This window comes from Amblyomma americanum, chromosome 1 (assembly GCF_052857255.1).
Source record: "Amblyomma americanum isolate KBUSLIRL-KWMA chromosome 1, ASM5285725v1, whole genome shotgun sequence".
NCBI classification, from domain to species: Eukaryota; Metazoa; Arthropoda; class Arachnida; order Ixodida; family Ixodidae; genus Amblyomma; species Amblyomma americanum.
In genome coordinates, this window is record NC_135497.1 from 175,609,798 (window position 1) to 175,625,676 (window position 15,879).

At 43.3% G+C, this 15,879-nt stretch overlaps 1 protein-coding gene across 2 annotated transcripts in view; it reads right to left on the bottom strand.

Moving 5' to 3' along the window:
- Positions 1-15,879, bottom strand: part of LOC144114236 (E3 ubiquitin-protein ligase MARCHF6) — a 98,025-nt gene that overhangs the window by 52,213 nt on the left and 29,933 nt on the right. For both annotated transcript variants that reach the window (XM_077647835.1, XM_077647834.1), the window contains exons 10-12: positions 11,603-11,654; positions 5,124-5,182; positions 1,101-1,325 (exon numbers count right to left, since the gene is read on the bottom strand). In XM_077647835.1, the coding sequence (XP_077503961.1) occupies positions 1,101-1,325; positions 5,124-5,182; positions 11,603-11,654 (336 nt within the window). The remainder of the gene's footprint in view (positions 1-1,100; positions 1,326-5,123; positions 5,183-11,602; positions 11,655-15,879) is intronic.

Below are 15,879 nucleotides of genomic sequence, written 5' to 3' on the forward strand. Positions count from 1 at the left end.
CAGGCAGCTTCGAAAGTCTTAGTTAGATGGCGTGGAGTCTGCAATATATGCAAGAATGAGCACACAGTTGTGACGTCGGTTGTAAGGATATAAGGGCTGGATGTGATCATGTAACCCATCTGATACTATTACTGCTGGTTAATAATATCAGGCAGAGCCTAAAAACAGCATCGCGAAATGCATCCCATGCATAACACGCCACTCAACCCCCACTGAGTTTTGCAATTTATATAGCATAGCGTTAACGTTGAGCAATTTTTATATTAATATTATTATCCTCTGTCCTACAGACATGAATGGTTGCCCAGTATCCCAATGCCAAATGGTTGTTACGTAGGAAAGTCTTCAACGGCCATGAGTTCAGCCAACAAATAGATAGTCAAAGGAATGGGAAGCGTTCTTCAGGGCAGCAGCAGTGTGCACTCTTGACCCTGGTGAGTTTACACCTATGATGTACTACAAAATTAAAACTGAACTGAGATGATTGCAGCAACTGATTCAACTTCCACATGTAACAATTTTGGAAGGATAATGTCTAGAGTCTGCCTTTGTCTGTTCGACGGCATACCGATTGCATTTTCTGGTGCCATCCCCTGTTCTTTCACCCATTTCTGTTACTGAGTGTTTTCAAGACTATTTGCGAAGGCAGAATTGCAGTCTTGAACTACTAGAGTATCGATTCAAAGCAGCAATGTGTTTGAGAAGTCATAAAAGAAGGATGTTGTGCCAATACAAAGAGCAGCATGGCTAACACTTCAAAGTGAAGTGAACAAAGACTTAACACAAGCTCACACTACTGCACTGCGAGTGACACCATGTGCTTGTGATGCGTTAAACACTGACATCTAATGCTGCATATTCAATGCTATCATTAAGTCTGCATCATTATACTGCCTCGAGCAAGCATATATTTAATCTCAGGTCAGCTTACATGCTTTTAAATACAACAAAGTTGGTCAGCAAAACTCGTAAAAAGAAAGACGACTAATGAGCCACAAAAACCGCTGCATTTTCAGATCAAAATGAAAGGAAATATTTTCATTCAAGACAAATTACATATGGCAGCAACAGACCAAGCAATAAAGTGGAAAATGACTAACCAGAGAGCAGACATCGAGCCACCAGCCACAAACCAGGGGGAAAAGGCCAATCTCGACGACTGAGAGCAGGGCCACTTTGACCACCACATAGCAGAGGCCAAGCAAGCGCTGGGTCCGGCGCAGCTTCACCAAGGCCGCCAGGCCGTGCAGAAACACAAGCACCACGCCCAGTAGCACATAGCCGCACAGCGTGGTCAGCAGGCCCTCAAACTGGGACACAGCCACCTGCCCACAATGGCTCTCTTTCAGTCATATCCATTCAACATTGCCATCCATTCCCACAACCTTTCTCTCCAAGCAACTTCTCTCAAGGTGCCACATGAAATACAACGCTGCCCTCAAGCCAGGGCCAACATTCTGACTTCAATTCTAGTAAGAACTGATCCCTGGAAGCACACACTAATTGGCTGAAGCTGTGGGAGTAGCTGAGTGTTCGATTTCAACAAAAATTCAGTCACACCATCTCCCCAGCTGGAAAAGGCCTTTCAAATCATTTTTCAAGCAAAAAGCGTAACACATTCAGACACAAAATTACTTGTCTTAATTATATAAGTTTGCAGTAGTGGGAATAGCTATGAGCGTTTTGTAGCCAGCTTCACAACCAGGAAAAAGTCACTCGGGAAAAGCTTCCGCATTTTAGAGGGGAGCCTGATCTTGACAACACAAATTTATTAATGTAGTAATAATTATTAAATCTCCAGGGAACGTGTATTTTTCCACGCTGATTCTAAATATGTAATTTAATTTCATGTAAAACAATTTCTTGGGCACTCATATAATTTTTATGCAATGATTTTGCAAAGAGCTTGGAAGAAAATTTGCTGTAGGAAAATCGCTGAAATGTATGCCATTAGGTCATCTTGATACTAAGGAATGCAATAAGGGTAAAATTATCAACCTCGCTATTATAGAACTTGAGTTATAGGGTATTGAAGCTGCCACTTCAGAAACGAGAATACACACTTTTCTTCGCATTTCTGAAGCGACAACTTTAAAACCCTATAACTTCAAGTTCCATGATAGGCAGGAAGACAATTTTACCCTTATTGCATTCCTTAGTATCAGAAAAACCCAGTGGCATACATATCAGCAAATTTCCCGCAGCAATTTTTTTTCAAAGCTCTTCGCAAGATACATGCATAAAAATTACATAAGTGCTCAAGGAATTGTTTTACATGAAATTAAATGAGATATTTAGAATTGGCACACAAAAATACATGTTCCCTGAAGGTTTCTAAACTGTGACTTCATAAATAAAATTTCTTTTCAAAACCAGGCTCCCCCGTTAAAAGCACGAGTTGAACACTGAGAAATAAGCTAGGAACAAGAATATAATAATTCTGTCCAATATAATGTTGCTTCCAGACCATAAACAGAAAACGCAAACACCTCACAGCCCGCAGCATGCAGCACACAATGAAAAACTTACAAGTATGGAAAGAAACTGGCATGAAATAAAAATGAGAATTTCAGCTCAACACAGCAGTAGAATTACTTAATTCAGCTCTTCTTTTTACAACCTGCAAAAGATTATTGCAAGCATTGTACCTCTTCAACCAGAGTGAACATTGCTTCACTGGCATAAAAATGGGCCCTTTATTTTAGTGCCCAAATTTCTGCCCAGTTCGCCTTCTATATGGGAATTTGACTGCATTCAGTACGTGTGTACAAATGTACACGCAACACCTGAAAGGGATATAATTGCGTGGAACCAGCAATGAACAGAAGGTTATGCAATTTAGCATGCTTTTAGGTTTTACCAAAGTAGCAGGAAGAAACGTTTTCTGGCGGGCTAGTTGGTGCTTCTCATTCATGAATAAACTGCGCGAAAGAAACAGGGACAAAGACAAGAAAACACGTACCCACACAGAGCGAACTGCGCGAAAGAAACAGGGACAAAGACAAGACACGTAGGCACACAGAGCGCACTGCGCTCTGTGTGTCTACGTGTTTTTTTGTCTTTGTCCCTGTTCCTTTCACGTAGTTTAATCACAGCAGGAAGAGCAAGTACACAAATAATACAGCTTTTACATTATGTCCCTTTGAGATACAGTAAAATCGTTAATTTGAAGTCATTGGAACCACAAAGAGTATTCAAATGAACCAGGTTTTCGAACAAAAAAACGAGCACAACAAAAAATGAGACCCAAGCAAAAAATTTCCTTGCGGGCACGCACTACTTTTAATGGACGAACTTCGCGATTACCACATACTGCTGCATAAAAGTAAGCCTCAAATCATAGCCCTTGATGGCCAAAAAGTTGAATCCAAATATAAGACTATGCACCCCCCCTGGTCGTTCCATCTTTGAACTTTGTTTTGTAGTTTCCCACGGGATGGCATCGCGGCACGCATACAACTGAAAGCAATAAATGCATAACAATGCGATCACAAGAACAACAGTTTGAAGCCAATGGAGGTCAAAAGCAAAAAAAAAGATAGCGCTCTGTGCCCTGTCTTCCGCACTCGCGTGCAGCTCGACCAACCAGTGACAAACAGAGCTGCTAACAAACAGTTTTGGATTCCAGCGCAATGCATGCCTCGGAGATTATCAGATGTCTGCTCTTGCGCTACATAAAGCTCGCCCGAGAAGTGACCAGTAGCGCGAACGAACCAATTGGAATTTTCTTTAGCGGAACCGATGTACATACGAACTCGCTTCCCTTGACACCTGGATCTGCATGCGTCCTGCTGGGAATGGGTGCCAGCATGAGGCGCGTACTATACCCACCATTCATTTATTAACCTCAAGTCGACATCCTAAATTTGGATGGTCGTTTTTCTGCAAAAAGGTCGATTTATACACAGCGCTACTTAAAGCAATCAGAGATGCCACTAAATACCTGTAACCACACCACTCAAAGAAACGGAGCAGAGCAGACTGACGCTACGCACAGTTAATCCGTCACTGCAAGAATGGTCGCATCGCAGGACAAGCGCAGGTGTGTTTTGGCAGTTCACAAGATGTACCATAGACTAATCAAGTGTGATGGTGCGTGAACGAGAGGGAGCTAGCAGGAGGCACATGGAGATGGGTGCCCCTTTCAGACGCCTGACATGGGGTGGTGCTGGGCACTGGGCACACGGTGCATACCCTTATCAGGTGTGCATGGAGTCGTCGCTTAAAAGCAATAGCTGCACAACAACACAATCGCAACTACGAACAACAGTCGGGAGTCTCATAGACAGGTCTCATGCAACACGAATATGTCCGCTCCACCTGCAGGTCGACTCTCCCAATTTCTGATGGACATTTTTGCAGGACATCGAAACAGCTTCAGTGAGTGTGACAAGGCATCAGTACACTCTTTTTTTTTTTTTTCATGTAATGGCCTTGAGTGCTCGAAAAATACATGCTTTTGAAAATTCCAATTGTGCTGTTCAACATTTTTGTGTGCCAGAAGTATTCGAAATATTGGCTTCGAAATTATTTGAACAAGATTACTACTCATTACGAATTCGCTTCGTTCGAAAAAAAAAAAGAAGCTATTCAAACACGCCTAATTTTACATCAAAAGATGCATGGATGAAAGCGTAAACTATTATAGAAGCAAAACACTTTTTAAATAAAAACATGCCTTTTAAGCATACACACATTATTAATGTCTGTGAATATGAGGCAAGACCCTTTCACTTACATTATAATTTCATAACAGGTTTTGGTCTATTGTTGGTTCCTTACAAGTAGATGCAATATTCAGTCACACACTACCTCATACTCAGCATGCAACAAAAATATTTATATTTGCCACCAAATAAATGCAAAACGTTGCAATATGCGACACTCAAACATCAACCCTACAATTACTTACATTTACAAGATGATACCATGTTCCATTTATGCTTAGATCAATTCTGCAGCACTCACAAGCAAACTAGTTAGGTGCATGAATGCAGCCAGTGCAAAAAGATGCGCTAGTGTAGGCAGCATTACACAGAGAGCATGAAGTAGAACATGGGCACAAAAAAAATGCATGTGTACAGCAACCTATTGTAAGGCCACTTCATTCTTAAGAAACTTACATAGCTCTTCAGCCGGAAACCCATGATAGCAAACTGCCCAATGTGGTACGGACAAAATGCTGCATAGAAAAAAGAGCATACAATTAAAATATTCCAACCAGAGATACACAATATTGCCAACATTAGAAACAAACTTGATTTTGTTCCTGTGGTTACCGAAACCAAAAACTGAAAAACAGAAGTAACATCTGCTGGACAGCAAATGCTGGACAGCAGTTGGCTACACTTTCCAAATTTCAAACACACATTTTTTTAAAGCATTTGCATCTGGTTTAATGGTTCCGTAGGGTTCAACGTCCCAAAGTGACTCGGGCTATGAGGAACGCCATGATGGAGGGCCCCGGATAATTTCAACCACCTGGGTTTTTTAATGTGCACTGACATCGCACATTAGATGGGCCTCTACCATTTGGCCTCCATCGAAATGCGACTGCCACAACCAGGATCAAACCCATGACTTTCGGGTCAGCAGCCAAGCACCATAACCTTTACTATGCCACTGGGGCGGCTACTTTTTCAGTCTGCACGCTGACTTATTAATGACCATTTTCTGCACTTCATCTGAGAGTCACTAATATTTTCCCAGATATTTACCGAACATTTTCTAAATACTACTACAGTCGACGACCGAAAATTCGGATGCCAGATTTTTCGGACTTTTTCGCAGCACCACGACATGGCCCATAGAGCCAATGTATAAGAGCGCCTGAAATTTTGGACGCACCGCAACTGACTGATTCTTCGCACCTCGTTCACTCACCACCAATACCGAAGCCACCATATAATGCATTCAGAGGAACCTCATTAATTCATAACTGCAGGAGAGATCGAAAACATGATCAAACAAAACAAAATTCAAGCTTAAAGGGAGCCTCTTCACTTGCGATGCTAAAATTCTGTGCAAGTCGGCACATTGCACATGCGTGGATTTGAATTCGTACTGTTCTCGAATGTATTTCGCCACACGAACTTGAAAAGCAGCCAGAATTCACGGAACTCATCTGTGCCGAGTCTTTTATCTCGAATATGGAAAGAGGTAGCAGCGAAGCGCATGGGAGGCATACGGCTTCACGGAGACAGCAAGCACGGGAGGAAATAGTGGTGCATTTCAAAGCGAGGTCAGCGTATCCGCGACAAAATGCACCGAAACCCTAACTCTTCTATCCTAAAACCGTAAAAACTGCCGTTTCGATTACGTGCAAGACGCCTCTCATTATACACAAGCCACCGCAGAGTGCATATCGCCGGATATAATGCAGATTTTGGCTCTAGTCGCTAGGCCTAATGACAGAGACCAACGCCGATGGAGCGCTTGCTTTGGCTGTTCCTCGGTTCTTATTGTTTCACCATCTTCGCGTTCTCGTTCCAGGCCCATCGTACAGCGAGCGCAGCGCAGTTCCCGCAGCGGCATGTTCGCTTTCCCGTTTATACTTTGTCCCAACCGATGCGTTCATTGGCGACATGCTAAGGGCAGCACAGCCAAGCCGAGCTTGTGAAAGCGGGTGCCGCCCGTTGTCTGTGCACATGTTGTGCGGCGAAATTTAGTCATGAAGAGCTTTAGAATGACTGCAATACAACTGACCCCTTCCTTCAGAATATTGGTAATAAGTTCGTGATTTTTTTGGGGAGTGAACTTTGATTTTCAAGACTGCCTGATTTTTCAGTCGTTTTCGCGGTCCCTAGAGAGTCTGAAAAATCGGTCGTCGACTGTAGTTGCATTTTTTTATCATGAGTTTTTATCATGCTTCTCACCCAAGTTTGAGCAAGAATCTGCATTTTTATACGCTTGAAAGAACCATGTCAAGAGAAGGACCTTTCTTCAAAAATGTAGCCTGCAATTTCATTGACATCAACAATGACGTGTCCTTCTACAACAACAACAACAATCACAAAAGTTTCCCTCCTTTTTTCTTTTTTTTTTTGCATCATGAATATGGGCATGAAATCAACCTATATTCATTTTCAGTCAACTAATATGCAGCTGAACACAGTAATATCAAGAGGGGAAGCCTGGGTGCTCAAGTCCAGCCACAACCTTATTACATTAGCTCCAGGTGGCTCAAAGGTTTGTGTAAATAAAGTGCAGTTCAAACAAACATGGAAACATATTACCTTGATGGCAAGGCTGATGTTTCCCACACTTTATCACAGAAATTACATTTAGCAATAGCTAAAGCACACTAGTACTGCTTCCACATAACCCACACCACACGAACGTTGGAAGTAGTTACTGTTCATAGAACACTTATGACTAGGGGTGTTTGAATATTCGAAATTTCACATATGAATTGAATGTTTGTTATTTCATTCATATTCGATTTGAGAAATTAGTATTCAAGCAATTAGTATTCAATAATTTTCAAATATATGAAAATTTCTGAATATTCAGCAGTGATCAAATCCTATGCAGACTTTTAAAAATCCGACCATCGCAAAACCACAATATCTGGGCAAACTGTCCGAAGATCGAGTTTGAAGTGTCATGAAAACAGTACAAAAGCTTCACTTTCTCCACTTTCTTCTCCGTCGTTAGTCACGTGCACCAATCCTAATTGGACACTGAAAGGCTTGACATTAGTGCGGAATTCCGCAAGTGCGCTTTTTCACATATCAGACTTGATAAGAGCAAGATGGCTGACCGCCTGCTTCAAACAATCATAATGCAAAAGCACATGGCTTACTGTTTGATCCTTCCATAATATGTTACATACCGTATTTGCACGATTGTAAGTCAGCCTATTTTTCAAAATTTGAAAATCTAAAGTGGGAGGGGGTCAACTTAAAATCGAAACCAAAACATCGCACCATAAATAAAGGCGAAACAAACAAGATATCAGGCATGATACAGCGTGGTTGCATTTTTGCTGCGCAGCTCCGTCACATCGCTCTTGGTGCTGGCCTTGAGCAGCTGCTATGTCAACACGCAGAACCGGCATCCCCACTGCGCGCGAGGCAGCCGATGGTGGCTATCGATAAGCAGCAAACCAGCGCCAGCCCACTCCTCACACGTGGCCGCAGATTGTGTCTGTCGATAAGTGGCGGCAGCCCAATAACGCATTCGCGTTCTACTCTTAACAGGCATCGTCCAAGTTTTTTTTTTTTTTAATTTCAACCACGCACTCGGCACTCAAGGTAATGTCGATAGTTGATAGAAGGGCCGCTGTTCCAATCGTGGCGGCACCCCCCCTCAGAACAGCAGCGGTGCCGGGGAGTGTCGGTAGCCAACGGAAGAGCCGATGCCGCCCGCGTGTAGTTTCTCTTTGGTTCTGACGCATTTGACTACTGCCGGCCGCGTTTCACAAGTATTTAATGTAGTGCTTCATCATTAGTGCTCCGGGTCTGGTAAGCAACCGGCGCTCATTCACGACCTGTTTCAAGATGGCTGTCATTCTTTACGCCGAAGAAATGAACTGCGCGGCGGGCCGCAGATTCAACGTTCGCAATGGGTGATACAGGTTAGGCAGCTGCAGCGTGGCAATATTTTCTACTGTTCCACGCGATGTTGTGATGTGGCTGTTCACGAAGTGTGGGATTTCACTGCACGACGATGTTAGAACAACGAGCTGTAGGACCGCAGCAACGACCACGACGGCAGCGCTAGTGAGGGCAATGGCGCAAGTGTGGACGAGTAGTCCAGTGACTAATACATTTTCATTTTGGAATGTGCCTACGGGCGCTCCCCCGCGTGGCAGCCGATAGCGGATGGCAATAAGCGGAGACGCCAGGATAGTGCTATCGCGTTCTACTATTAAAGGCCAAGCGTAAATGGCCTCCAAGTTTGTTTGTTTTTTTCAGAAATGTGATGTGGGGGGCGGACTTACATTCGAGTCAACTTACGTGTAAATATGGTACTTAACACTCACACCCAAGGCACTCGTCGCCTTCACAATTCTTCTGGCGAAAGTTCTGCATTACGTTTTCATCAACTGTGATATACGGGAAAGCCCCTTTGCGGAATTTTGAATGGAGCTCCTGAAGGAGGGGGGTTGAGTCGAGATGTCACCAGCCGGGCAAGTGGTCGAGTAAAAATTGCCTAACAATTACACTTCTCGGTAGCGTGATTTTTGAATGCAGTGGCTGTGGTATTTGAACCATAGGCGACAGCAGACGAAACACACAGTGCTGAACGGTGATGGCTCTGGGTTTTGGCTTCGGCCGTGCGCACAGAGATCCACTACCACTGAACCCCTCCTGCGACTGTGCATTTCACGGCAAGTTTTTACTCCTCTCCAAGGCAGCTACAGGCAGCTCAACCGCATGGCTCGTGAGCCAACTATAGAGCACCCTTGAGGCATAGGGGCAAAGCATATGGCAAACACAGGCAAAAGAGAGCAAGGGCAAATGGGCACAGGACTGAGCTGCACAAAACATGAAGCAGTGGCAGAAAGCAGCTCAGATATGGTGCATAGCAGGCCATGTGCACTGAAGAGCAAATCCAAGGTGTTTTCCAGGTTCATATATTTTAATGAAACCTTTAGCTTTTCCTCTTCATCCTGATTATTTCCACTCAGTGTGGTAGCTGTGTGGCATTTTATTCCCGCTCAAATTTACTTTAAAATTCCCTGTTCCAATGTTCTCAGTTCACTCAATTCTTACAGGCAACACCATATATGCTACATCACAAACATTTTCTGAACAAAATATGACATCCCAAACACTGTGACACTGCACACATTGGTACCCACTCTTCACTTGCTGAATAAAATTTTCAAGATTGCATTAGGTCCTTTCAAGCATTTTATGATCAGAGTCATGGTGTACAGTCATTATCTCAGCCATTAAATGCACATATAAGTGTTTTTCCAGTACTACCCGTGCCTCATTGTGTCAAGCAGAACGGTGCCATTAGCCTGACAATAGAGCCAGTTTCAATCCGCCTTTTTCACGACGCGACTGCGCATGCGCCCATCCCCTGGTGGCGGTGTCGCGAAACATATTGGAAGGGTCGCTCGCTCCACTCGAGACAGGTCGTGGAAGTGTAAACAAACCGGCTTCCTACGCGGGGTGCGTTGCTGCAGCCGTCGGACGTTCAGCGCGACGCATTTGGCGATACCTACGAAATGTGTTGCATACGGCAGCAATGCCCAATATGTAAAGGAAAGGAAACTCAGGTTTTTTCGCTTTCCGAACGCTTCCCGGGACAGCCTTCGAAGCGAAGCGTGGATAAAAGCAGTTCGCCGGCTAGACGATCGTGCCGCCCTTGGGCACGGTCAAGCACGTCAAGACTGTGCGGGAATCATTTTGTGACAGGTACGAACGAGGTACTGTGTTTAAATGCGTGTGCAGTCTATCACGAAGTGTTTTATTCATGGGCAGGAAGGCCTCGAATGTCACCGCGGCACCCAGACTTCGTTCCGACGCTTTTTGCTTTCTCAAGCAAGAAGGCCAAATGGGCAAGTGCTGTGAGCCGCTTTCAACGCGCGATGGAGCGGGCAACGAAAAAGAAGCTACGAGAGCATTCGCGCATGGTGCTAAAATGTTGTCATAATCTCCTATGGTATATTCCTTGTTTATGCCACTACACCCTGGCCAATCCCCCCGTGTGGGTATATGCCATGTATTAAGAGGCAGAAGAAGAAGAAGGTGCGTTATGCGTGTGTTCGAATCATATCCATGATGAAGAGCTCTGCGTGGTATCGCCGGAATGGATTAATGTGCGCCTCTCGCGCTCGTCTCAACGGACGCACATGCTTGTTTAACCTATGCAGCGGTGTGTTGTGGGAAAATACAGTGAAGTGCTAGCAGAGCTGCTTTGTTGCGAGTACGCTTGTGCTTTTATAGCTCGTGTAGCTAATCTGCAGCGCTTGGGCACGATTGCAAGTGCGTTGCCATTGAGCGGCCGTGGCACTACAGCCTGCCTCGGACTTCGCACCAAGCCATCAGTCAACCCTAGAAATCCTCCAGGTACCAGGTGCTGCCCAGGACACGTCATCGTTGACAGATTCCAACAAAACCTGCTCCACAGCGGCACTCAGTCCGGCCGGATTGGGCGCGCAGTACCCTACCAGTGAGCTTCCGGCGTTGTACGCGAGGTGGCAGCACAGGAAAATGAAAAAGGCGGATTTACAGTTTTGCATTCTTTTTTTCTTAAGTAGTCATCCTTAGCTTGAAAAATTATTTTTGTACGAGATACAGAGGACTCCAAAGCATATGATCAACTAAAATGCTCAGCAAAGGCCTGGAGGCTTCTCCATGCTCAGATGTGTTCTGCACTTATCTGAAGTGTGACCTTTGAAACAGCATTAACAGCATGAAAGCCAATGCTATGTTCATGCATAGCCTTTGGCTACCATTGCTCTGAATAGTCTGAGCTCATTATAACCACAATAACACTTTCTCCAGTTTTCCTAAAAGCTTAAATTCACCCCTCACATTATGTTCCTAATCACACTATATTCATGCAAATACTGTAAATCACTAAAGACATCAAATTTTATCTTTACAATATTATTTCCAGAAGCTGTCAGATCAATACTTACCAAAGACAAGGATGAAAAGCGTGTTGAGCGAAACAACCCAAAAGACGTGCTCCTGCAAAGAATAGAAGTGATCAGTTACATTGAAAACCACCATGGTCAAATGTTTAAGGGAAACCCACAAGGAGGAGTAAACATTGGCATCAACCTAAGAGAAGCCATACAGATACAAAAAAAAGCTTACAGCGTCCACAGAAACTTCGTACAGTAAAACCTCGTTAATTCGAAGTCACTGGGACTGCAAAAAATATTAGCATTAACCGGGTTTTCAAATTAATTGAGCACAACAAAAAAAAATGTGACTCGGGTAGAAAATTTTATTGCGGTGACGTGACGGCTCCAAAGGGCCGTCACTTCATTGGAGCCGTCACTTCACCTGTTTGCGGCGAAATTGGGATTGAGAATTTCCGCTTGGCACCCCAAACCTTCGAATTAAATGGGCTGGTGCAGGCCGCCACTTCGAATTATCCGGTCAATTTTGCATTAGAAATTACGGGACCACAGAAATTCTTCAAATTATCTGGAATTTCGAATTAGCTCAGTTTGCATTACCAAGGTTTTACTGTAGCCTGGTCTGGGGTTCTAACCCGGGACCACCGCTTCACCGCAGCAGGCGCTCCACCAACTGAGCTAACCAGGACGACTAACACATGGTAGGACGAGAGCGAATTGATCAATAACTCGAAGTGGGAACAGTGCTAGTCAAATATGAGGAACCCAATGAGTAATTACTCCCTTATTACAAATCTACTCCACTTTGGGTGTTTCCCCTAAACATCTGACCAACACCGTTCTCACTTTGAGTTGTAGATCAATATGCTCTTGCCCTACGATATGCTAGCCATCCCAGTTAGCTCCATTGGTAGAGAAACTGCTGCGGTGAAGCGGTGGTCCCGAGTTCAAACCCCACACCAGGACGAATTTTTCTTTTGTGTTGTGTTGGTTTTTATGGCACATAGGCTACTAAGGCCATCATGTGCCAAGCTCAAGGTATAGGAGAAATTTTCCGGGTAATTTTACAGAAATGTGAAAAGTTGTCAGTGGTGCAGAGTGCTTAAATAATTTAGTTAGAACTACCTCGTGACAAAAAACGAAAAAAAAATTTTAGAAATGGGTACTATTAAAAACTTTGAAAGGGGGCCGGGCAACCTCAGCGGCCAACCTTGCCCGGGCAAGGATCTCGAAGCTCCCAACCTATCAAATAAAGACCTCAGCCTTTTTCTCAGGAATGAGAAATGTCTGATGTGTATCAGGGGAAGTACTGGGTCATGATTTACATTTTTTTAAAAAAACCAGCTTGTTTAAAATCTAAAAACGCAAGACATGTCCACAATTGCATTATCACCCAAGAGCAGTGCTGGGTTAAAAGGGATGCACTGGTTATATAATGGAGAAAAGCACTTTTTCCGTAGCTTTTCCAGTTTAGAACATGAAATTAGAATGTGGCTGACTGTAAGCTCATCTCCGCATGTACAAACTGGTTTGTCTTTTTTCGTTAGCAGAAAGCTGTGTGTAATGTGTGTGCCTATACGGACACGGCAGATATTAACTTCCTTGAAACGTTTCTGGTGCACACATGACTTCCATTCACCTAAAACTGGTTTTATTAAGTGTAGTTTGTTATTTATTTCGTTGTTCCAAGCGGACTGCCATTTTTTCCTTGCTTTATAATGCACTAACTTCATGCAATCTTTATATGGCATCTTTACATTTTTTTATTTGCTTGCCACAAGCTTGTGTAGCTCGGAAATCTGTATCTGCTCTTTCGTTTCCCTTTTATGCCCACATGACTTGGTACCCAGCAGATTTTTAAGTTTTGTCCTTGATCTGTGGCTATTTTAATGCTGTGTATGATGTCACCAAGAATCAGAGTGGACGCATTTCTAGAGTGCAGAGCTGTAAGTATGCTGAGGGAGTCTGTGTAGACAATAGTGTTTCTGAGCTTCTCGTTTACTATTTTTCTTACGGCTACGCACACAGTGTAGCCTTCCGCTGTGAAGATGATGCACACTGTGGAAGTCTTATTATTTCCTTTTCATTCCCTCGTACTAATGCGCTTGGTATGTAAGCATCTGTTTTTGAACCATCAGTATAAAAACGAGTGAAGCCATTGTATTGTTCCTCGAGAGCACGAAATTCTTGTATTACATGTTGTTGTGGGATTTGTTTTTTACGGCACTGTGTAAGAGTAAAATCACATTGCAGGAAAAATGTACCATGGAGGCAGTGCGTCGCGTCTTCGAGCAATGCCAGGTAATGTATCTAGTATGCCGAGGTTTTGGCACATCTCTTCAAAACGCAGCAAGGCTGGCCTAATAGCTAGCGCTTTGTCATTAAACATAATTCTGGACGGGCACTTTGTGACTATGGGACATAAGGGTTTGGGCATCAAACAGATTTTTAACATGTGTGAGCATGTGAGCATGGTTCTTCTGTCTCTAAGTGACGGTTCATTGGTTTCAACATAAAGACTTTATAGGTGACGTCCTGTAAGCACCAGCTGAAAGACATAAACCTAAATTGTGCACTGGGTCAAGTCGTTTAAAGTATGATGGCCTTGCTGAACCATATACCATAGCCTACCATAGTCTAAGCAGGATCGTACCACAGAGCGGTAAATTTTTAGAAGGCTTGCCTTGTCAAAACCCCTGTGTTTATGTGAAAGAACTTTGAGCATGTTCAGTGATCAGGAAGTTTTCTTTTTTAACGCATTAATATGAGGCAGGAAAATGAGTTTTTTGTCAAATGTTATACCTAAAAATTTGTGTTCATTTTTTACAGGCAACCCGGTTTCGTTCTGATGTAGTGTCAGATCTGCCTGTAATCCTCGTTTGAGTGAGAAAAAAACGGTTACTGTATTCTGTGCAGAAAACTGGAAGTCATTTCTGTCTGCCCACGATGCCAGTTCATTTATTGTTGATTGTGTTTGTCTTTCGCATGTTGATATGTTGGATGTGCAAGCTATCTGGAGGTAGTCTACATAAAGTGAATACATAACGGACCTCAGCATTATTTTGCTAGAGAATTCACTTTAACAATAAAGAGAGTTGTGCTTAAAATACACCCTTGAGGCACTCCCATTTTCCTGAATAAAATTCCTCAAAAGGGTTGAGCCTAGGCAGACATTAAATGAACGGTTAGACAAAGTCTTTAACGGAGTTCAGCATTCTGCCACAGATGCTGAGCTCAGCTAAGTCCTGAAGAATCCCAAACCTCCAGGTTGTATCATACGCTTTTTTTAATCGAAAAAGACTGCAAGACAGTGTTGTTTGTGGATAAAAGCTTCTCTGACAGTATTTTCGAGACGGACTAGGTGATCTGTAGTGGAGCATCCCTTTTTAAAACCACATTGATGGATATCAAGAAGTTCACAAGATTGAAGGACAAAAGTTAATCGTATGTTCAGGTCACTTTCGAAGAATTTGACAAGGCAACTGGTAAGGGCTGAGTTTATAACTGCTAAGAGAGGTTGGGGGGGTTTACTAGGTTTAAGAAACGGTACAATAATAGCTTTTTTCCAGGCCTCAGTTATTTTCTCTGATACCCAAACTGTGATAAAGAATCTTAAAAGTGCTTCTATGGCAGGCTCGGAAGGATGCGCAAGCATTTCGTATTGTATTTGGTCGGGTCCTGGAGCAGTTTTTTTTCCGACAGAGAGTACTCTATTTCTTGGAGAGTAATTAAACCGTTGTATTGTTCTTTTCCACCTTCACTTATTGGAAGTTTGTTTTTTGGTTATATTCTTGTGTTTTATAAATGACTGCGTATATTGCGATGAACTGGAAACTGCAGCGAAGTGTTCACCCAAAATATCTGCCTGTTCTCTTATGCTTGTTTCTGTGCCAAGTGTTGTCAGAAGAGGAATTGTGAACGGCGAGAAGTTGCCGCTTAATTTTTGAGCCTGCTCCCACATTTTTTTAGATGTGATTTGACTGTTTATAGATAAAACGCAACTCTGCTATGAGGCTTTCTCGGCACTGCGACGGACGTACCGAGCTTTAGCTCTTGCATATTTAAAATTTACGAGATTCTCTTGTGTCGGATACCTGTGAAATTTACCCCAAGCTCTATTTTGTTGTTGTTTTTTTTTTTGCTTATTTGCAGTCTTTTGTCCACCACACTTTGTGGTTTTGTCACACCACTCCGGAAGACTGAGGAACAGCTAACTGTGCGGCAGTTACGATACAACTGGTGAACTTTTTGTTTATCTGATCAATGCTCAGATTTTTTAAAACTATATTTTCTAAAGTGGCTTTTGCTCTAATAAGTTGCCAGTCTGC